Raw genomic sequence first — 24,040 nt, 5'->3', positions numbered from 1 at the left:
AAGAGAGAGAGAGAGAAAAGAACTGGGCCATTGTCCTGTGCTATGCTAGTAGCTGACCAGTGTTATTTTAGCATGTGGCTAAGTCAGTGACTACGTGAGAGGCCATTGCCACAAGCACTTTTCCAGGCTGACATGAGAAACTTGTGATTGCTTTATTGCTGAGAGGGAGTGATGGAGATTTTACCTCATTTCTTGGCGTTACATTTCATGCTGTGTCTGCATGTTGGTGCTTGTGAGACATGGGAGGCTTCATGAGTTTGCCATAGTAAAGTTAAAGTTAATACTGATTAAGTACTGAAAGAAAAGCACTGATAAGATGATTGCAATATCAAGGCACTGTCTTACCTTTGTTACTAATCTTCTTTCTGGTCCACAGGCAAAAGGATCTGACAAGGATCTCATATCCATTTATACTTCCTGGTTCTACCATGTTGGAAGAAAGGTGGGGGTGAGTGTGAACACAACCATGTAGACTGTAAATATCTATATGTCCAAATTGTCTGTTTATACATGTATTTGTGGGGAGCTCCCCTACTAATAGAGTACTCCAATTACTCCAGTTATACTAAGTAATAAAATAATAAAGGGTGGTTATGTGATGTTGGAGGGCTGCACTATGGCCCAGTAGGTGGGGCTAATGTACCTGTAAGATGGTTTGACAGCTGCCAATTATACGTGAAGAAGTAGATAATGCTGGAGCAATATGTGTCATTCACAGCAAACATTGTTTCTGAAACCTCTGGAAACATTTTGTCCAGTGTTGAACTGGCTCCCCCAACAACCCTGTAAAGGATAAGCAAGTCATGAATGGACGGTTAGCAAGATTTTTGTTCAATAAAGCCTGATATTCATATGATATTCTCATTCATTCATTGGCCAGCTGCGGCCTACAGGTTGGAGTGGCGCCTCGGAAGGTCGCTGGTTCGATTCTCCTCTGTGCCATAGATCAAAGCACTCTGAAGTGCCATGAACTGTGATTAATTTTGAGTCACCTCCATATTTATGTATATTTATGTTATGCCATCAACACAAACTAGACACGAAATGTGTATTAATCAGCTTAAAATGGCCTCCAAGAAATCGACTTCCAGTTATTTCAGCTGGACTAACATGTTGGTTTGGTCTTTTAATGAAAGCATGACATTTAAAACCATGAAACAGATGGGATGCTTTTCATATGTCATTTCTACTGGATCTGCCATGATGAGTTGAGTATTCCTTAACTGAAGTACAGTCAAATAAGGCAGATTTTTACATTTAACAAATTTAGTATGTAAATTTATTTCCTACAGCATGAATAAAGAACATCTAAAAGGCGAACAGCAGACTGCATGAGGAAGCAAGAATGATCTGTGATACTTGCACAGTTTCCAACAACAAGACACCAACACTTTGGTCAATCAAACCTTCCTGGACAGGAGCATCAGCCAAATGTGTCACACAGTCCAGCAGCTGCTTACTTTACTTCCAGCTTCTTCTGTATTTTGTTGTATTTTCAACAATACAACCGAAATCTGACAAGCTGTTTCCACATTCAGTATGTGTCTACACTTAAATGTGTTACCTTAATGAGATTTTTTTCAGCTAAATCAGAAAGTCAGCCTGATGATATTAAATACCACGAAATGTCGGCATGCAAACTGTGCTGCAAAGATATGTACACTTTGATTTATGGAGCTGAAGATTTTATATTACAAAATACTGGATCACACAGTCAGAAGAGCATTTGGCCAATAACTGCGTGCCGCTGCAAGACAAAGTACAACAGCATGAATTACTATAATTATATGTGCCCTGGGAAAATGATGTAATTACCGCCAAGACTGTGCCTCAGTACCGCAGTAACTCTGACAAAGCTGACACATGACAGTCATTTTGGGATTAGTGATGGTGCTGAGTCGAACGGTCGTGGCTTCACAGCCAAACTTTGTGTGTGTGTGTGAGTCTGTTTAAAACACACTAAAGAGAGCTGTGGGTGGCTGAGTGAAAAATGAAGCCTACTGTATGAAGGATTTGGCACAACATTCTTTATTTCAAAGGAAGCCGATTATCTGACTTCTTCATCTATCAAAACTCCTCAACAACAGCCGTGTGCGCAGTTCATGTACTTTCATGAGCAGGCATGAAAAAAAACTAAAATCACGATCCTAACTGTTGTTCTCTTTGAAACACCGACTTGTTGAGGGTTGACATGAATTCTGGGAGATGTAGGAAATTGTGACTTAAAGCAAACTGGACATGGCACAAGGTGACTGTACTAATACAACATCTTACAAAATACACATATATGCAGTACTGATGTCCAGTGCAAGTGGTCAAAAGTACGTCGATATATACATTTGTGTCATGATGGCCATGCTGTTTTTATCATTTTATTTCAAAGTGATTTGTCTCATTACTCTTGGATGGATTGCCATGAAATCTTCTACAAACATCCATGGCCCTCAGAGGATGACACCTACTGATGTTGGCGATATCATCTGAAGTTTCCTCTAGCGCCACCATGAGGCTGACACCTTTGTTTGTTAGTGAAATTGAAACTGTTGAGATCCAGATGTTCGTGTGCCCCTCAAGAGGAACTGTAATAATTCTGATGATCCCTTAACTTTTTTTTTTATCTTCATCAGGTCACAGTTTAAATTTTCTCTATAATATGTTTTGTGACCAGATGTTTGCAAAATAATGTAATTTATCGTCGTCAGCTGTAATTTGTTTCTTGCCAATTAGCAGACATCAGCGGGATAACATTACGAGTAAACCTTCATAACGTCAGCATGTTAGCATTATCCTTGTAAGCCTGTTAGCTCAAAGCCCAGCTGTTCCTCAGTTATCCCTTCATTATTTTATTTGATAAGCTGATTAATGAAACATTCCTTCACAGACTGAGGAAATTCTCCGACTTGTGTTACATAAACCATTTAAAACTCTATTGTGCTTTTATTTAATGCATCATCACAAAGCTAAGCCGTTTTTCTTATATGAAAAGCCGATGACTGTAATGGATGTCTGTATTAGGGAGCCTCTCTGTTAGTGATACTTTACTTCGCTCTGGAATCAACACAACAGCCATTACTGTGATCCCTCATATCCCAGAGAAAATGTGTTTTCCTTTTCGCAAAAAAACGGACTACTGACAGCTTGTCTTTTAAATGGAAGAAGACAGCATGAAACTGCCATTTATCAGCAAATCAGACAACAATATGTTTCTGTTCACACAGATGAGATCGTCCAGTAGTTACTGCCGCGCCACATGGGAAATATACATACGGGGTGCATTTGATCAAATAACAAATGCCATACAAGTGTCTCTGCAAATGTTAAGCTCCTGGTTGCCTTTTGGCATTAAGCGCACACTGTGATTACTATCAGCACTGTGTCTGCAGTGAATCCCACAACACACAAGCCCACATGCTAAACATTGGCCTGTGCACTCCCCCTGGAGACTCCAAAAGCAGACTTAAGTCCAGATTGACTTTCTATGACCTTGTTATCTTTATTTGGCGGTATCAGATTGCAACTACTGCTCCGCCAACCCCATCCACCTCATGGCCAGGGAGTGAAACTGCGATTCACACGCTACACGAGAAATATGGGCCGCTATCACTCTCAGCAGCTACTTGGAAAAAGCCCAGAAAGCCTCTCTCCTGCTGGCGGTTTCTTCTCCCACTCCATCTCTCTCTCTCTCTCTCTCTCTCTCTCTCTTTCCTCCTCTGTCGCTCTCAGTCAGCCACTAGAAGTTTACGCTGGGAAGAGTTATTATTTTTCCATCTCAAGGTCTACACAAAAAAGGGGAGAGAAGGCATCCCCCCCCCCCCCCAACCTGGTCTGTCCCACTCATCTGTTCTCAACTCGATTCCTTTCCACTCTTCTCTTTTCTGTTTGCCTTTTACCTCCCCTCGACTGCCCTCCCCACTTTCTCTGCCTCTTCTTTCTTCCTCATTCCTCCCCGTCTGTCTGCCTCTCTCTGGTTCTCGTGTGTGTGTGTGTGTGTGTGTGTGTGTGTGTGTGTGTGCAGGCTGGACTGCTGGCGGTGCAGAATTAGTAGGTGAAGCTGAAAACGGATTAAGGAGCCAGAATCCAGGGAGTTCACTAATGGGAGGGCTGGCTTGACTGCCTGCTGCTTCTGTCCATCAGCTGAGGCCAATTATCTGAAGGGGCCACATCTGGCCTGTTCTGGCCTTGTAAGAACGACTGTCTGGTCATTTAAAAGTCCTCCTCCTCCTTCTCTTCCTCCCCGAGAACAGATGATGGTGGCCTAGCAGTAAGTGAGGTTCGTAGGAGTGAAACAATTAGTTAATCTATTGGTTGATGATTGAATGAATTAATTGATCATGAATCAAGATTTTGAATCAGCTTCTCGAGAATACGGATCGGATTGTAAAAGGGAAAGTGGATGTTTTGGGTGGATAGTTGGACAACTAGCTAAAACAGTCCTGACGTTTTGTAGACTAAACACTGAACAGGAAACAAAACTGACATATCAGCTGCTATTAAATGCCTGCTCTTTGCAACCATAAAAATGAATGACTGAAATAAAAATGAGGCAATAGAACACTAACATCTCACTGGTTTATTATAGCTGCATTTGACAAAATCTTTATAATCACAAGGACATTTGATTTTAAAACAGATTGAATAGTGTGTAATCCTCTCCTGTAGCTTCAGTTGTTATTTAAGTCTTGAAAAATGCATAAGAAAGCAGAAATTTCCATAAATCTGCTGTGTTTTTCTTTCTGGTTACATTTCTTAAAGATCAGAATCAGGTCAGATGATCAATATCACCTCATATCTGTCTTATCAGCCTCAGGTGTATCTCAAGACCCCCTGGAGGAGGCCCAGCTCCTAGATTGGGAACCCTTGAACTAAAGAGTAACTACAATTAGCACCACCTTTACCAGCTACAACAATAAAACACACACTCATGCATCAGTCTGAAGCGTGATGTATAAACTGCAGAACAATTACTTTTACTGTTGATATTAACTACTAATGCTCATTTACTTTTACTTCTTCTTCCACCACTGCTGTCAAGGCTCCTCCACACGTCCCATAAGCACCAGAGGAGGAGCTCCTGGAGATGAAGGTGCTGTCATGCTGGTGTGTCCACAACTGAGATCCACAGGGCAGCACATACACAAGTAAGCGATTTTGTCGGTAACATTAAAAAGTCTTAAAACGTCTCATAGCTTTTCCTGTACAAAAAGCCGTGTGGGTCTGTTGTGTTTTGTTAATACACTACAGATGCAAAAGTTCCTCTAATTTTGGTCAGAACTTGACTACACAGATGAATGATCAGGGGGTTAAGTGCACCCAAATCACGTTCGCCATACGATACATACCTAACTATCAGCATGTGCTTCAGCCTCACCAACACGTGTGTGGGCTTGGATGGCCTTCACTGTGGAAAGGGGGAAACAATGAGAAAATTTGACAAATTATTTAATCTAATGTAAATGCAGCCAGTCCATATCCCAACGGCTTCAAGTTACCATGTTAGTTAAAGCCTAAATGTGATGGGAAAACAGAACTTTAGGAGCAACACTGAAGTGTAGGCGACACACAGAGCTTTGTCGGTTTGTTTTTTAAAATGACCCATCACATCTAAAGCAGCAGGAATACTTAATTATTCATGCTGTGTCCATATAATTTTTAATTCATCACTTCTTCTGTGAAGTGTGGCCTATGACCCCAGTCAATATTTTGGTTTGATCATAACCGCTGAGTCTAATTTTGACACTGACACACGATGAATTGGTGAATTGCAGCATTTTTGTCTACATGTTCTCTTATCACATGCAGTCATCAAAGTGAGGATGAGAAGCCAGGAAGGCCAGTCCATCCTGCAGGGGCCAAGCACTCTGCATTAATTGCAGTGCCTTTGTTTGTGCAAAGCTAACCTTGAATTTCAATAAAGGATTATCTTATCTGATTATCTTAACTGGCTGCTGGTATCATACAGACCTGAAGGCTGGCAGCATCTAAGTCTCAGCAAAAAAGTGAGTAAGTGTCTTTACCAGAACTTTTCTTAACCCAGGATGTCCACACATAATTTCTCGTTGCTTAGGAACAATCAATCTGAGGTGTGTTCAGCTCCTTGTTTCACAGTGTATCAAAAAGAGGAGCACCATACATCAACTTCCTGTCTCCAGGCCCAAAGTAAAGAGGCTTTTTGATGCTTTTTGCACAGGTTAGCAGCATGACCACAGACCTACTGATTTGCCGTTTATGACACTCTTTTCTTTTTGCTGATCTTCTCCTCATGCCGATCCAGTCAGGAAAACACAGAAGCCCTATGTGACTCATCCCTCACCAAACCGTAAATCAAATAAATCCCCCGTCCTACTGAGTTTGACCCTTTCCTCGCTTTGCTCCACTAGCCAGGGCCAGCAGGAGAACATGTGGTCTGGTGGAGGACAGACAGGGAAAAAGTATCTTCTGGACAGAGTGCTGCAGAGCAGTTACACTCCATTCTAAACCCATGTGTGAAAATAAACACTGGAGAAAAATAGAAAACCACACAGTGACACACACAATGAAATCAAATCTGCCTGAATCTGTTGATTGTAGAGATGGAATCCTGAATGTAAAGCACAGTGCAAAGTTTTCTCCAAAGCCTTTACAAATTTTATCTTATTCCAGAGGTACTGCAGGGCTACGCTGTCATAAATAAATTACAGAGACAAGGCTGATTTATAAAATGAAAGCTTTATTGCTAGAGAAAGTTTGTACAAAATATGCTGCAAACAAAATACAAGCATCAAAATAAAATATCTTTCACAGATTTGTAATTTGATTGTATTTTTTTGTGACTGAAAGCAGGAAAAAAACAACTGAAACTTTACATCGATAGAGCAATTTTGTCGATAAACTTGGCCATTTTGATGTCCCGTTTTGACAGTCCTCCACAGTCGTGTGTGGTCAATGTAATCTGGACCTGTGAGGACACATATTAGTTTGCACAACGCACAAAGCAATAACAGGTCAACCAAAAGAAAATCTTACACATTAACACTGCAGAAAAAAAGGATATCTGGTCAAAATAGTCAACAGTCTCTTTAATTGTCTTAATCTTAATTTGTCTCAGAAGGTGAACAGCATTTATATAAATATAAATAGGAGACAAGGAGTTGAAGCAGTGGATTCAATGTATGTGTGTTTTAATATTGTTTTTTTTTTTTAATTATTTGTTTAATTGTCATTTTGCAAAGCTGAAATAATAAGCAGCTTTTCATGCATGTCTACAGAGGCAGAACTGACATTACTGCACTGTGCCTCATATTTTTCCTGTTGGATTAAAAGCTAACTCTCATGGGGAGTTGGTTTTGGGAGGTTTTTTTTTTCTTGACTAACAACAGTTTATCAATCAACCGAGTACTTCTCTGTGCAGCTTCTCGGGTTACTGTTGGTTGCCGAGATTAAGCCGACGAGAGCAGGTTCTGGTTTGGTCTCCGTGTGACGTTAATGTAATGACAAGACTTCACGAAGCTGCAGTCAGGCGCTGTGTTGCCAAAAAGCAGCTCGAGCACACAACTCCCCCTAAAACCACAAATTGTTGTTTTCACATTTCTGTTTAGTGAGCTTAAGAGGTGTTGGTTAGAATTATTTTTTTTTGGGCACAACCAATCTAGCTGTTCCCAGGTTTCCTGTCTTTACACTAAGATAGGTTAGCCACATCCTGACTCCAGAAAAGACTGCAAACAAATACCAAATATTAAACTATTTCCCCCATAGAGTGGCAGATAATGTCCTGTTATTTGGCAGGAACTGCGATTTAGGAGTATTTTAAATTTTAAGGGGATATTTGCAGTTCCACCCTTTCAGGTTTGACTCATCCAACGAGGTTACCCCCTGGAGAGCAGCTCCGACCCAGAGCAATAGGGTTTGTAAACTCGGATCTTAATATTGGGATCCAGGAAAACAGTACAGAGCAGGAAGGAATATTAACAGAATATTAGCAGTAGCTCGGTATACATCATCTACTTTGTCGAGGCTGAACCTCAGACAGAGTGGGATTTGTGTGTAAGTGTCTGGTGGAAAGTGCTGTGGGGGCCCAGAGACCTGCAGTACCATTCTACAGCCACTTTAATAAAGAGTGGATTAGGAGCAGCATTCCTGTCAGAGCGGCCCGGTCCACCACACTGTAACTCAGTGGCTACAGCCTAATGCTGAGAGATTTTCAGGGACTGCCTTTGTCCTATCAACCTCTACTTTATTTCTGGGGCACAGAAAGTGGCAAGCGTGTGCGCGAGTGTCGGCATTGCGGGGGCTTCGGGGAGGGGGGTGCAGCGGGGTGGAGATATTTGCAGAGCTTTTCACAAGAAAAACGATGGGATTACAGGGTGAAGCTACTGCGTTTTTCTGCCATTCTGACTAACGGAGTGTGTTTCAGGCTTTGAGCGGAAAGCTCTCCAGAACAGGCGAGGATTGTTTGACATGGAAAAAATCTGACTTTATCCAGGGTTGACTGATCCCGATGCGTCTGTAATTTGTTGTAAACCAACCATAGCGTCGTAAATATGGCAGCGTAGCTGTGATAACATTATTCGATTCGACAAGCCGTCATTTCTGTAATGGATACTAAACAAAAGCAGCACTTTGAGTGACTCCTCACTCACTTTTATAAACTGTGATTGGGGACATAATGTAGATACAGTTATTACCTTATTATAAACATTGAACCATTCTGGGTGATGGTTCATCTTCTCTGCCTGCAGAGCCACCCGTGACATGAAGCCAAATGCCTGGTTGGGAAGAAACAAGAAGTATATATACATGTAAGTATAAGTGTATATATAAAAATACACATGATCATTTAGTGTAACTACTGAAACACACGAAAATGTCCTCCTGAAAGAGATTTTACAAAAATATAACACCCCACCACTACAAATATCACAGTACTGACAAATGTCAACTCTGGCTAATAAGTTCAGGATCAATAAGCCATAAATCCAGCAGTCATTTGCACTATAAAATGGCAGAAAATGGTGAACCAGCATTACCACATCAGGCTGCAGTTTACATCCACGTCTGTCCAGACTCATAAAATACGCTTTGAAGGGATTTAATATAAGGTATTAAGTGCAGTTTGTGGCAAAATGAAAGTTATCACTACATACTGACATGTGATTCCAGTGAATAATTTCCTGTGACAAACTTACAGAGGACTTGTCACATGGTGCAACAACAGTCACCTTAAGCTCAATATCAGCAAAGCCAATGAGTCCAATTTGTTGCATGTGTTCACAGGCTTAGCCAGTAAAGCTCATTCTGCTAGAACAAAGAAGCTACAAAACCGAAAAGGCAGATGCTTCACACACAAATTCAGTATCTGACCAAATTCAAATTCCAGTCTTTATGCAGAGCTTTATGATGTTGAAGTGATGTTGACCTTTGACCTTTTGGAAATAAAATGTAATCCAATGAGACATTTGCATGAAACTTTGTCATAATTAACATATGAATACTTGAATTATGACCACAAACATTTTTTGTGCCAAATCTGAAGATATCAGCAAATTTCAAACGTCTTGTTTTGTGCAACAAATCCAAAGATATTAAATTTACAATCACAGAACGCAGAGGAAACCAGAAAGGATTATTATTTGTGCAGCTGGAACCAAGCAAGAACGATCAAAATAACCGATTAGCTAACAATTATGTATCTAATCTAAAAGTAAAACATGTATAGCAAACAAACAAAGCAAAAGGTGCAACGCCGCCATCAGAGGCCCAGAGGAGCACAAGACAGCCTCTCAGTGCATGTTGAAAGGCACGTATGTTCAAACTTCCACACCCACGAGGGCAGCAGACAGCATGCAGGCACGCACTCTGAAACATATACACTCTTCATATTTTGAGTCCAGCATGAGGCTCTCTCCAATCACAGGTCATCCAGGGAGTTATTATGGTTATTCTAATTATCTACAAAGAGGAGAGTGAAATCCCTCGTCATGCCCACTGTGAAGAGAGAGAGAGAGAGAGAGAGAGAGAGAGAGAGAGAGAGAGAGAGAGAGAGAGAGAGAGAGAGAGAGAGAGAAATCAAGCAGGCCTATTTCAGAGCAATTTCCCACTGCAATCTCAATTAAGCCCCTAAATACTTCCTCCCTGCCAAATTAAATCAACTGAAACACCATTGTTTACAGGCCCTGGCTGCGGCCCCGTCCACCACCTGACATGACGAAACAGAATTACTCTCGCGGAAGAAATTGCATTTAGCCTTTCTAGTGAGTTGTAACCAATTTCTGAGACGTCCTGTTGGGTGCCTGTGCAACGCGACACATGTAACACGATCAGCAGCTTGATCAAATTGGTTATCAAGGAAACCGTCTCCTGATCAATTTAAGTAATTGGCATATTCCTGCAACTTGACCCCACTGGCACCAATTTGGAGGCCGAAGCGGTCTGCTTTTTCTCAGTTCTCATTGGCTCTAATGGAGATGGTTAAGCAGCCTGTCATGTCAGGTGTTGTCCAAACATGTCCTCTCTCTTTCAGAGCCGAGCTCCGGCTAATGTGCAGCCGAGGAACATTGAGTGACAGGTAAAAGGACTCTGTGAACACTTAAGGGTTCCTGCACATCGTCCCGTTTCGAAACACCATGTTCTTTCAAAAACTCACTTTCCAGCCTGGACTCTGTTATGGAACAAAAATTCATCCCTTGGCATTTCGAGGCGCTCCCGATTAGCCAAACTCGGGCTCAGAATATGTGTGAAGACAGCTTTTACACTAACATTTTAATCAATCATTTTCTTTTTGTGTTTGAAACCATCAATGGTACCAGATGCTTGTTGCCATGGTGGATCTGCACTCTTTGGACCTTTCAGCTGCAAAGGCTAATGATGCTTGTTAAAAAAAAGAAAAGAAAAAAGTACAGTATTAATAACTACATTATCCTCCTCTCAAAATCTTAGCTCGGATTTCTGATAGCTGACTCACTTGTTTATTTTCCAACTGTAAAATTTCCAGTTCAGAACGTAACTTGGTTGCAATTTAACAAATCTGGGAGATCCATCAAAAGTGTTCATGTTAGGTGTTCATGTTAAAAAATGTATTTATATCGAATGACACAGTTACAGATCCAGGATCAGTCGAGCTCTACTGCTGATTACGGCCGGCGCTACACGACTGTAAGAAAACAAGGTTGCATTTTACTGGAACAGTTTCATATTTATTCCTGCCGGAGACAAACTGTTTTCAGGTTCCTGGCCTTGATCAGCATGTGTTAATAATGCATGTACTTCCCACTTTACTGCAGGGAGGATCCCTTTTAACACTACGTGTCTGCCAAATGGGTCATACCATTTTGAAGCAATAATATAAAGAACAGAATTGTAGATTCACAGACATTATAATGTATCTGTATGATACATTTCCATCGATTTCTAAAGTTGGTAGAAGAAGGAACTTCTGGCCCGGACCAGTAAATCTAACTTTACTTGTAATTCAAGAAGGATATTCTTCCTCCAAAGCCAGCTCGTGGTTGTTGCTGATGATTAAACACAACAGCTGTATTCATTTCCAAATAAGTGTGTTTTCCATTTGCATTTTGAATCAGTTAAGTTGACAGTAAAACAACCCCAAACGGAGCTTATACTCATTATCCAAACTTCAAAGCACAACGCGCAGGCCACACTGCTTTTATCAAGAGAAGTGTCACACTTCCTGAAAAGTTACAAGCCACCATTTAGACATCATAGATGTGCAAACGAATCGCGGTGCAAAATGTCACTTGGAGGAAAGTGGAATGTGAAACTGAAGATGGAGAAGGTTCAGCCTGTTTGCAACATGAACCCTCAGAAAAGACTCCTCGTGTCCCAGGAAAAATGAGGAGAGAAAAAGCGAAGAGAGCAGTAATCTCCTCACTACAAATGAATTGGAGTTGAATGTCCAAAAAACCCTGAAATCCTGAAAAGGCCTGAAAAATCGTGCCCTACATCGGCCTTCTCTCACAGGTGGTGGTCCCTTGGGGGCAGTAAGGAGAGTAGTGGGACACAATACTGGCGAAGTGGCGGTGCTACGCCTGTCTATCACCCGTGGGTCAACTCAACGCCAAACAAGAAAATAAAACCAACCCTCAACTCCCAGCTGAGGTCTTATGTCAACAGAGGTCAAGGACTCTCCCTCTCAAAGTGCTTTGTTTACCCCATTTGTATTGTACAGGGCCACACTTCTCAAGCCAACAGGTCAGCCAGCCAGTCGACTATCCATCCATTCAGCCAGAAAGCCGTTCTCTCCAACTGGCCCAACAAGCTGTAGCTGTCAGAGTCAGATAATTCGACATGACATTATGCAGGCCTCCATCTCAAATAATCAGAAACACCCGACGGCAGACCCCTGCTATGCCCCTTTCCCCGCGTTCCTGCTTTTGAGGAGCCGATTGGGTGCTATTACTGCGTGATTGTCACACAACACTGGATGAGACAATTTGACGTCGGCGCAGAGTGGTGTTCTCTCTCTCATTGCGGCCGTGGGCTGGAATACAGGACTCAGTTTCAAACACATGTGTCTGTTATTTACAGATCGGTTTTCCACCGCCGCGCGGTCCAGAGGCTTAGAAACGCCTGCTCTGTCTTGCCAGGACTAAGTGCATGCAGATTGCGCCTTCTCTTCACTGGCCTCTGACAGACACGAGCACGTACGCCGATGCATGTACAAATGCACACAGGCCAACCTCCTCAGCATACACACAAGCACGCGCCGACGCACACACGTGAAGGCAAGCTGCTCTCCTCCATTACCCACCGCCACGACTACCCGATGATTACCCCGTGAGCCCCATCATCACCCGCTTGAGCATCAGCCCCCTGGAAAACCTTCTATCCTCCACAGTGAAAGGCAAGAACGCTGTGAATTGCATGGTGGTGGCGATGATGATGATGATGATGATGACGACCACACCTCTTATGTCTCATTTCTCTTCTTTCCTCAAACAGCTCTTCACAAGCTTCCAGCTGGCCAGACAAAAGCTGCCCCGCTAAGTTGACGTGTAACTTAAAGCAAAATATTGAATAATTACGAAGCGAAGCTGCCAAGCGCCGAAGCTCTTTCATGTGGAAGAGAGCGCTCTGCTGGGTGTGTGCAACATCACAACCATCTCCAGTTAATGCTCTCTCAGAGTTGAGAAACGCTTACAGGAGCTTCAGTTTGACAATCTGACAAAGGTGATGCACGCTGCGAACACTCATTAAGTGACTAATATCCTGCGCAACGAATGTTCACGCAAGTCAGCCCCTATTTCGGTAAGGAGTGTCATGTAATGCTAAAGCATGGCGTTAAGGCCAACTTATGCAAACCCCCTCATTAACTGCAGGCTTACCAGCAAGGGCTTAAACAGGCATTGGGCTCGTCAAAAGACAGCAGACGTAAGGGCCATCTTAGCTTACCCAAGGAGTGATAGCCTGATTATCTAACCACCTCTGCCTGGGCGCCACACCTCGCCAATTCCCTCCAGCCATTTTCACAAGGCGAGATGAATGCAGGACGCCTCCAGTTCCCAGGGAAAGTTCCATTTTGGAGCTGGAGGTGGGAAATGAACACCGCTGAGCCGATTAACCGGCCTCTCACTCGGAGTAAGGGATACGTAGTGAGCGCTTATGTAGGGTGATTATGTATACATATGTTTCAATAGGGTTTAGACATGGAGTTTTAATCTTAAATAATATTTGTGCCAAAAAAAAGAAAAAAATGTTTTCTGTGTTTCTGCCAGAATTTTATTTTCATCAGGGTGGGAAAGCCTCTCAAACAGCAAAACTGTACACTGACTAAATTCTTTGGGGGGTTAGCAGCTCTTTAAAAACACGTTCACCAACAACAGCCATTCCACTCTGAAAGGGCTAATTATTTCCAATAATAACAAATCCAGCCATCACTTTTTCAATTAATAATTTCATTCGTATTCAAAGGTCTTCAATTTATAATAACATGACACAAAGAAACCACGCTAATCATATTAGAGCTTTATCATTTTTACGAATAAGTAAATAAATAAGTAAATGTCAAACTGTATAAGTCCAATAATCCGAGCATTTCTCAGATGACAATGGCCCAATCACCAACAAAAGTGGTACATTAAATGTGCAAAAAAAAACACAACTGAGCTGTTAACTTTGTCAACTTGCATGGCAGAGGATAACTGAATTCACAGGCAGGGAGGACAACAAGCGATATCAAGGACAAATGGCCAATAGCTCATTACTCTAACCCTTGTGTGCGCATATTGTATGCGTGTGCGTGTGTGTGCGAGTGTAAAGCAGGAGGAGGGTGGCTCTGAGAGTTCGGTTTACCCAGGGGCTCAGTTTTAGCTGTAGGACAACTTATTCAACACAAGCAGAACAAGGCCCGTAACGAGAGGCAGGGGCTTGGAGGAGATTTGGTGGAGAGGGAGCCCCTGACTGAATATAAAAAGGGGGATCAGTCTGAGAGAGCGGAGGGAGCCGTCAGCGCACAGCAGCCCCTCTCCTGAGTCACAAAACTGGAACTTAAGTCCAGAAGCTGTGTGGACGCTTCAGCTTTTTCCGCTGCTTGTAATGCAGTTATTGTCTGCGGTGATCCGCAACTTTGGCGTCATGTTGTGTCAAGTTTGTGCCGTGCTGTTTTTTGTTTCTGTTTCTTTTTTTGCACTGTAAATGCTGTAGGTATAAATATACATTGTATTTTCTTCTTTTTTTTTTTAATCTCAACAAAGATTTTGACAAAGAACAGCTTTCTAATGTGACCTCTAAACAGTTTCCAAAGCTGCTTTGTGGAGTTTTACTGCGTCAAGGCATAAATCTCTGACATTTATGTGCTCATTTTGAGCTTGAATGTGGCCAACTAACTCACCTTCCTGCCATTTACATGTCTGGAGGCGCTGACTGTTCAAAACTCAACTTTCAACATATATCTTCTCACCTTATACATGGACATGTACAGCACATCACTGAAAGGTTAAAAAAAGACGTGAATGCAGCAGTAGAGCCGCTACTAAGAAAAGACCACTGAGTGAATACAGCAAAATGTAACGATACATCAGGGCCTGTTGTTCAATACAGCAGTGTTTCCCATCAAACCAGGACATTTATTAATCCTTTCAACCCACCCCCACTCAACTAACCTTTCATGAATGCTAATTTGACGAGGTTCCCTTTAACCAATTAATCTCGTTAACTGAAAAAGTATCCCAAAGCCATTTCAATATCTTTCATTAATTCATCAATCAATCAACTTTTTAATAAAAAATAAAATCATTCCATAATCCAAGGTCACCTTGAATTATGTGTTGTTTAAACCCAAATACCCAATAATATAATAGAGTGGAATGGAATGACAACAAAACTGTTTATCTACTGACCATTTAACATGTTAATAATTTGAATGTTTGGAAAACTTAACGAACTCTTCGCCAGTTGACACCCTCATTTGCTCAGCTATCCCAAATTTAAAACCAGTTTAGTCCACTCTGGTCTCTCCTAGAGTTAGGGAGGGGCTTGTTCACTGTACCGAACAGACTCGAGGTAATAACCATAATAGCCATTTTTCCATCCCAAACGCAGCTTTTGAGTGATTTTTTTTTTCTGCGTCACTGCATGAGTGAATATTTGTGGGGAAAGATGGAATGTCATCATTGTCAACTTCAGCACAGCATAACACAACAGTTGAGCATGCACAGTTCACCTCTACTATACAAACTGCCTCTTAAGGCTACCCGTTTCACTTGTGTCACATGAATGTTTCCACTTCATCCACTGAAATGTAAAGCAGATGGTCATCTGTAAACATACAGAACATAAGGCTTGGTGCATAAACAATATCAGTGACTGCAACTTAAAAACAAGCACAATTACAACCAAGACTTACAATATTGAAGACACACACACGGATTTTTCCACATGGAATTCTCACTGACCAAAGCGACTGCAGAGAGGATTTCATCTCTCAAACCCGATGAAATATCACCAGACTTGATGAGGAAAATAACTCACAATTACTTCTCAGACTACTGACGCTAATAATGCACAATTTACCCACACGTTGCAGATAAATTACAGATCATAGCGCTTTTCATTTCCTGTAATCAAATAAAAAAAAAGTCAAAAAAGCAAATCCAGCTGTCATCTTCTTTTTTAGTTCATTTGCAGCTATGAGCGGCCATCATTCAGCTCCACTTCCAGCAGATTTACACAGTCATGCACACACCTCTACCGCCCCCTACAGACCACAACAGGAAGTGTTTCCACTCACAGAGAGGGGATTTGTTATTCTCATTATAAACTCTCGGGGATCTGATTTCCTGAAGCCCATCACTCGCAGATAAGTGGCGAATGGAAATCAGCCAGCATGTCGCTCCTCATCTCCATTCCCCTCTGGTAAAAGCCCTTTAAGAACAGCCATGAAAATTGAGCTCGAGAGTTTGTGAAAATGCATCAGAGAATTGGGGGTGGGTGGCTGGAGAAAGAGAGAATAAAAGAGGGTGAAAAAGAAGGACAGAAAGACAGACGGAGTGGGCTGCCAACATGTAAAATTGGAACAACATGAGCTCATTCCCCAATAACATGGGGCACAGAATGGGAACGAGAGACAGACAAAGACGGAGAGACAGAGATGGAGAAAGGAGGGTGGCAACGGGCAAGAAAGAAACAGAAAGCAATGCACGTCTACCAGAAGGAATGATGGGGTTGTTAGTGGTTTGCGAACCAGATGAAACATTTTAACCAATTTGATTGTTTGTGAAAGAAATCATTCTGATCGAAACCCCAATTGCTGCCAACTGGCTGCCTGGCGTGTCTCAGGGTAATGCGGCCTGACGTGTCGGGGTAAGAGGAGAGACTTTAGAGCCAGGAGGAGCAGATGGGGGAGGTCAGCCCTCGCCCCTCGACTTCAAACACGAGGAAGTGTAAAAACAGACTATTCTGGGGGCTAAAACAACTAACGACGGGATTAGAGGAAGTCCGCTAAGTGGCCTTGAGATGTTGCAGTTCTTTTCGCTCAATGGCACGGCTGAGGCAAAGCAGCGAGCTGCCCACCGATACTGTACCAAAATACATTTACTAAATATGTTTCTTTTACCTCCAGAAATACAATATGAACTGCAACGCAGATCAAATAAGTGTGATAGCGTCGACAGTTCATCTGAATATTATCTGACCAATGGTAATGAGATAAATTGCACCTGTTTGCGTAAACAACCACACTGAATTAAACCCCTAGAAGCTGTTTGCGGTACATCTTAGGGCTGGTACTTTGTAGAAAACATCACAACAAATACACACACAAATCTCAAGGTTCACTAACTGACATTTTTGTGGAGATTTCGATCACACTGCACAGCTTTAACAAGCTGCCACACAGCATCGCTTTCTGCTCGAGGACATGTTAACATGTGAGTTACAGCAACAAGACCTGCTGGATACACTCGAAAGCTCCAGAAAAATCTAGTATATTAACCTTGAGTTTACAGAAATACTATTTATATATATATTTTTTTTTTTCTGTAATTTCCCAGTTATGGGACTAATAAAGGATTATCTTATCTTATCTTATACATCTTGCACTTTGCTTGCTTCACAAGCTTATGTGATTTCTATGCATCTACTGAATGTTGATTAACACACTTTTTTTCACAACTCATCGATACAACAAGAAATATAAAACCAAGTGTGACACCCACATAACTGTTCGTTTTATTTTAGCTTTTGTTTCTGGTATAATAATTGATGTACAGTGTCCATGGGTTAGCTTGAAAAGAAGTTCAAGATAAAATATTTTGTTATTAATAATATATAAAGGATGCTCACAGAACTTCTGTCAAATGGCACAAATTACACGGAGCACCAACCTCAGCATGATATGCCAAAGTGTCTGATCGAGCCCACAACTTGTGGAAGACTGACCAAAGCGTGTCTGTAAAATGAAATAACAAAAGCTATCAAGTTTCCAAATTTGGCATTGAATGCTTGACTAGATTATAATCTGGGGAAGGTATTCTGAAATCGAATTATTATAATCAGAACTTCAAGAGGAGTGACGCTGAAATATTTAATGAAATGGGGAAAAAAAGGAAAAATTTTTATGTTGTGGTCTGAGAAATAAGGAATTCGGCTGAATTAAAAAAGACGGGGAATACTTGTGGTAATGAAAAAACTTTGGCACCTTCAGATTATTTGGCCAACGCAAAGCGGAACCTGCCTGCTGCTGCACCTGCAAACAATCAGCCTACAAACACAGATGAATTGTGAGTTTCCGATGGTTAGCAAGACGGCTGCGTGTCTGGTGATCTGAGTCCTGATCCCCATCAAACAAACCTCCTGCCTGCTTATCACAGCCTCCTGAAGACCACAGCAGATTTCTACAAAACTACAAATCTACCAGCTGTGTGGAGCAACAAAAAAACTGCAGGAACTGAGGAAAGCATCAGTTGTTTCTGTGTGTGTGTGCTTTCTGATTCTGATTATTCTTAATTACTGTATATAATAAAGAATAGCGAAATAAAATACTTTGGCTCTAACATGTCAGAAGCACACAACATAAACATATACACACACACGGACACACACACCTGGTTGAAGGTTTTAAAGTGAAGCTCTTTGAAGATGGCATTGCGGTTTTCCACCTCCACCCAGCCTGTGGCCCTGAGCTCCGTCACTAGTTGTTCCCGGTCTGCAGGGGAGAGCCAGTGGGAATCTGACGACTGCAGACAGACACACACACACACACACTCACAATGTGTACATCATTTTGTTGTTCTTATTATTGCATTTCAATAACTTAAAAATCACATTATTATCAGTGTCTCTCTGTGTTTATGTTTATTCTAACCCGAGATCACTTTAATGCAAACGTGCGGATTCAGCCTTTTCTGTCACTGTCGAAGCACGGTTTTTAAATAAAGTTTGAGGTGCGCTAAGGCTCACAAGTCACATTCTTTGTGGAGGATACTTGAGTGCTATGAGCGCTGCGTCCGCAAGATGGCAACCTAGCGCCACCAATGCGTAGCAACGCTGGATTATTTAGGAAGCAAACAAGCAATGGCCACACAGAAATTGCATTTTTACTCATGTTGCAGTGATATTTAAAGGTATGCGTCTGAACTCTTCATATTTACATTTTGAAAATCACACCAAACTCCATTACAAATTCTGAATCCCTACAATGTTGGCTTAAGTATTGCAAACTCACACTCACGATAACATATGTAACACTTGCATGACTTGTTTCAAACCCACTCTTCAAATCGGACCTTTAATAATGCACACATCAGAACTTAATGCTGGAATATTCAACTTTATGACATCCCATATATTCACAAAAATGAATTCCCATTGACGACATACAGTAACTTTAGCCAACCCACGAATTATTCAGTTAATATTGTCTGACGAGTTGTAGCCTATCCATCAAAACAATTATCCCGAATTGAATTTAAGTTACTAAGCAATTCAAAACTGCCACATTTCCAGCTTCATAAAAACGTCAGGCTACAGGTACGCATGTGAACCTGCAATTCAGAGAGTTTATAATGGAGTTCTGCGTACGTTTTTACCGGACGAAAGACATCTTCTACGGGGCTGTCGCCGCTTGCTGATTCGGAGCTTACAAGTTCGTGCTGTTGTTGCTTGTCTCTTTGGTTTCCACGCACACAGGACGCCAGCCTCGTATGCTACACGCAGATAACATGCTTATAAATGCTAATGCTAAAAGACCGTCACTGGAACACTCACCATTTTCGACGAGTTGTTCTTGGAGAGCGGAGGCAGCCACAGACTGCTCAGTCTGAACAGACGGTTGCCGGGCCGTGAGCTGCCCGTCCTGAGGCTAAACATTAACCCAGACATAACCAGCGTTTCACAGGCTGTCCTCTTACTCCACTGCCACCTCTTCTACAGTCTGCCCTCTCATGTCCTCTCACACTTTTCAATAGCTGTTCAGTTTCCTGCCTGATTAAAATCTCAATATTTTCCATGGGAATCTGGTTAAGTGATGCTCCAATCAGTCATCATGTCAAAATTAATACAAATAAATCCTATTTCCAGCGGCATATTAATGCACATTTAAAAAATTATTATGCATTTATGTCAGCTTAAAGAGGTGGATTAGCTCTTGTGTTAAAACAAACTTAATTCCTTTAGTGGACTTCAATCCCGTTTGCTTTATGTGATCCTCCTCCTACCTCATCTTCATAAAGTCCCAACATCTGTACTTTGTACTTCAGTATAATGGCAGAAAGGGGATATCTAATAAAAGAATAGAAGAGAAACTAAACAGAAAACAGAAACACAAGCCTGTAGCTGACTTCTCTGACATAACCAAAAGCCCTGAAATGTTAACAGCTACAAGTCGTCTTTATTATAAATATTCTTTATTATAAATCACAATGGCTCACATAAATTAGTTTTACTCAATTTAGCAACTGTTAATTTTAATAACAAACTGGGTTGTTTATCAAACAATCATGTGCACCGAATGTGTGTGTGTGTTTGTGTTTTCAGTCCTGATGCTCGTGCTCCTGTCCCGGGATGAGCCAGCGGATGCTGTCTGTCCGCAGGATGGCGTACAGAGTGAAGCCTGTGATGAAGAGCACTGAGAAGACCAGCAGCCAGTCGATGCTCTTCACTGGCACACTGGGGAGGGGGCCAAGACGGTCTGCATCCATCACTCTTCCGTCGGGTGCAGCATCAAACCCTTAAACAGTTAACCAGAAAATACAGCAGGCATGATGAGCAATGTTGGAACACATACAGTTTTACTAGATCAAAATGTGGTTTAGCGCTATGGTCTTAAAACTACTTGGTGCTAACTAATGACCCTTAGCAGAGCGTGAGCTTCTGCCACAACTGTGGGAAAGGGAAAAAGAGAGAGAGAAAAGATAATGAGAGCGCTCCGCCATGCTGGGCAGCAGGATCAGCATTAAACTAATAAAACTAAACAGTAGAGCAAAGCCTTTATCCAAAGAAAGCTACTGAACTTACCATAAATGGACAAATGAAGTCACGTAGGACTGCTTTGACAAATGTTTACGTTGTACTCTCGTACAACATAAAAACAGAATTATTTCTACTCCACTTGTACCTGTCTGGTTAATGATGAAGGATGTGAGCGTCTCCAGTGTTCTGTCAGTGTGGTTGAAGCGAGCCATCGGTTTGGCCCCTTGGAAAAGCAGGATGTTGGGCACTGCCACAGTCCCAAACCTCGTGGAAAGGCTGGTGGAAGATGGAGACACAAGATATGCAAATGATGATGCCGTTTTAGTTTTTGAGGCTGTAGTTGGCAGTGATCTGCATTATATTTACATTTAGAATTTTTCATACAATATTCAATATATTAAAATAAATAAATCTCATCATATAGTGGAAAAACATCTATCAGAGGCTCAGCAAAAACTTAAAGGTTTTACAAAGTTTGTATTTGCCTGGAATCATGCTTTTGTTTGTTCGGATATTTGTGTTGGGTAAAACACAAATGTAAGCACAAGGCAGCGGTTTCCAGCATACACAGACCATTCACCTGCTGTGCTGCGACGCATCCAGTGCCAGGAAGTGCATGCTGGGAAAAACTCTGGGCAGGGCGTTGAAGTGAGGTGCCAGGCTGGCAGAGAACTGGCACCAGGCGGTGAAGAACAGCACCACTGAGCACTCTGTGCTGTTAGCGTTCAGGAACTCCATCAGGTCCTGAAAAAATGAGGAACAAGGACACGGACTGAGAGCTGGAATCCTCTGCTCTGGCATTTTATTTGAGGAATAAAAACAGACAAAGTGTGTGAGAGCAGCATGAATACCTGTGAAGCGTTAAGGACCTGCACAGTGAAATTGGCCATCCCTGTGATGTTCCTCTTATCACAGGTCACCTTGTATGTCTTGGCGGTCTCTGTAACATTTTGCTCCTCAGCTGGCGTGATGTCTGCATGGACTATGTCAAGAGTGATCTGGAGGTAAACATCCAAGCAGAAGTCAACAGGAGATGTCAACTACTGTGCTACCAATACCACTGCGGCACTCATTCGTGTGTTTAGTTTAAATGAACTTAGCTGAGGCATGGTTCTATAAACTCAGGTATCAGATGTCATGCCAAGGACATTTCTCAATTCCCATAGTTTCATCATAAAGTGATTTGTTTTCCCAACTGGAAATAAAAAATTAAAAGATATTCACTTTACTATCACACATGAGAAAGGAAAGTAGCAAATCCTCACATTAGGGAAGCTGTACCAGAGAATGAATTTTGTGGCCTCAAATGTTACTGAAATTATTAATTATCAATACAGTTTTATGTTTAGTTTTCTGCTGAAAACTGAAACTACATCTGGAACATAATATTAAATTTGTTAAATTAATATTGTATCACATGGAAAACTATGCATCTACCTTCTGTGTGGTAATTCAATACAATCTATCGCTACTGTTAACTTTTTTAAAATCAGGATTAATCGATTTCTTGCATTTGTTTTTCAGTGCTCACTAATGTTATCAATAATTCTTTAACCACCCTGATCTTAGGAAGACACGAAACCTCACACAGTGGTTGTTCATCACCAGAAGAAGTGGTAAAGAATATCAAGTTAACAGCCACACCTTGAGGCAAGTTTTCAGACCTCACCCCACTGTTAAGCTTATATTTACAACAACTCCCAAGTGATAGCGCTAACAGTTAGCGACCTGCTGCGATGATTCAAAGCTCCCCTCCTCCGGTGATGCTCCTTTAGCAGCCTGAGCAGGAGAGCCACACTGGGCACTATTCTCATCACAAGGTGGGGAGAAGCCTGACTGGAAGTCTTTCACATTTTTAGGGAAGAGGGACTCGATGTCAGATGGACTGATGGGAGCTTCGGTCCCCATCACAGCATCTGCGATCTCAGCTGTCTTGAATTGTCTCTTTGGCAGAGAGTCCAGGTCCTCTGACTCCACAAACTTGGGGCTGTTCTCCAAGTCGGGCACTGCATCCTCTAGCATGTGGTCTAGTGATTCATCATTCTCTAAAAAAACAAAAAAAACAAAAACAAAACAAAAAACAATTTGAATCTAGCTCAGCACATTTGACATTTCTCACATGGCTGTCCTCCTCCTTCCTTTTGACAGTGTAAGCCACATTGCTAAGCTTAAGCATTTCTCCAGGAGAGTGAGTCTTTGTTCTTAAGGCAAGGCATGTAGTCTGCTTCCAGACCAGCTCGTTTATCTCCATTTTGTTCAGAGATTCAATTAGAATAATTGAATGCAGAGAAATGAAATGCGAAAATGTATTTTCAGAGATCAGTTACTAAAATGAACAAGGTCTAATAATAATGAAAAAAGCCCTGCAATAAATTCTGCCTTCGAGTAAATTATTATGCTCAGTTTTGTTCAAACCTATTTGAAAAAGTTTAAAAGCTCTAGCTAACTAGCACGATCCTGCCCGATGAAAGTATTGGCAGCCATAAAAGTGTTGCAGTCTTTTAGCACTGGCAGTCAAAGTCTTAAAATATCCTAAACTTACTCACTGCTCTCCCTTACCATTCTTTCAAAACACATTTTTTATGTTATGTACCCTAAGTGCACCGCTAGCTAGCATCACTACTATGTGTTTCTAAAAGTATGGCCGTGATGTTACATTATTTCTATTAAATTACCGACAGTAATCGTAATAATCTTGGACCAACGAACAGGGTCCGTGTGACATCCTGCTAAAACGTAAATACAACACTTGACAATTAGCACGGTTTCTGATATTAAATGCACTTTACCCTAACAGCGTTACTATAACCACTTCATCTAGCTGGTAATGATAATGAATGATCAAGATAGCTGACAATGAACATTAACGTTAACTGTAAATTCCCAGCTTTGCTAACAGTTTGGGTTAGCTAACGACAGGAATCTCTTACCTTGCGCCGTCACAGACGACAACCTCAAAACATGATAATGACACAAAATAAATATTGAAACATATATTATTTTCTGAATCCCCATCATATTTTTCCAAATTAGCTTGATACAAATCTGACAGGTTATCACGGCATGTTGCGACGTGAGGTGATGTTCTCTCTCACAGGAAAGACTGTTTCGAGCTATGGCGGAAGAAAATAAATGTTACACC

At 41.6% G+C, this 24,040-nt stretch overlaps 2 protein-coding genes and 1 long non-coding RNA gene across 5 annotated transcripts in view; all 3 read right to left on the bottom strand.

Moving 5' to 3' along the window:
• The window catches only part of LOC124070890, a 122,363-nt gene extending 121,924 nt beyond the window's left edge, over nt 1–439 (bottom strand). The window contains exon 1 of one of the 3 annotated variants that reach the window (XR_006845255.1): nt 346–439. This is a non-coding gene — a long non-coding RNA (uncharacterized LOC124070890). The remainder of the gene's footprint in view (nt 1–345) is intronic. The other 2 variants (XR_006845254.1, XR_006845253.1) reach the window with 2 other exon arrangements.
• Nucleotides 440–6,686: 6,247 nt separating this feature from the next.
• LOC124071148 (pterin-4-alpha-carbinolamine dehydratase 2-like) lies at nt 6,687–19,993 on the bottom strand. The gene is made up of 4 exons (XM_046411616.1): nt 19,696–19,993; nt 18,534–18,665; nt 8,661–8,741; nt 6,687–6,934 (listed from the first exon to the last, which is right to left on the bottom strand). The coding sequence occupies exons 1-4, from the start codon at nt 19,807–19,809 to the stop codon at nt 6,839–6,841; spliced, it is 423 nt and encodes a 140-aa protein (XP_046267572.1). The 5' UTR covers nt 19,810–19,993; the 3' UTR covers nt 6,687–6,838.
• Nucleotides 19,994–20,316: 323 nt separating this feature from the next.
• On the bottom strand, nt 20,317–24,027 carry txndc15 (thioredoxin domain containing 15). The gene is made up of 6 exons (XM_046411613.1): nt 23,829–24,027; nt 22,627–22,943; nt 21,750–21,896; nt 21,479–21,642; nt 21,044–21,174; nt 20,317–20,656 (listed from the first exon to the last, which is right to left on the bottom strand). Exons 1-6 carry the CDS (start codon nt 23,914–23,916, stop codon nt 20,460–20,462), a joined length of 1,044 nt encoding a protein of 347 aa, XP_046267569.1. The 5' UTR covers nt 23,917–24,027; the 3' UTR covers nt 20,317–20,459.
• Between the last annotated feature and the right edge of the window lie 13 nt (nt 24,028–24,040).

The sequence above is a fragment of the Scatophagus argus genome, chromosome 14, assembly GCF_020382885.2.
Source record: "Scatophagus argus isolate fScaArg1 chromosome 14, fScaArg1.pri, whole genome shotgun sequence".
Classification (NCBI taxonomy): Eukaryota; Metazoa; Chordata; class Actinopteri; family Scatophagidae; genus Scatophagus; species Scatophagus argus.
This window is presented reverse-complemented; position numbering and strand designations above follow the sequence as displayed.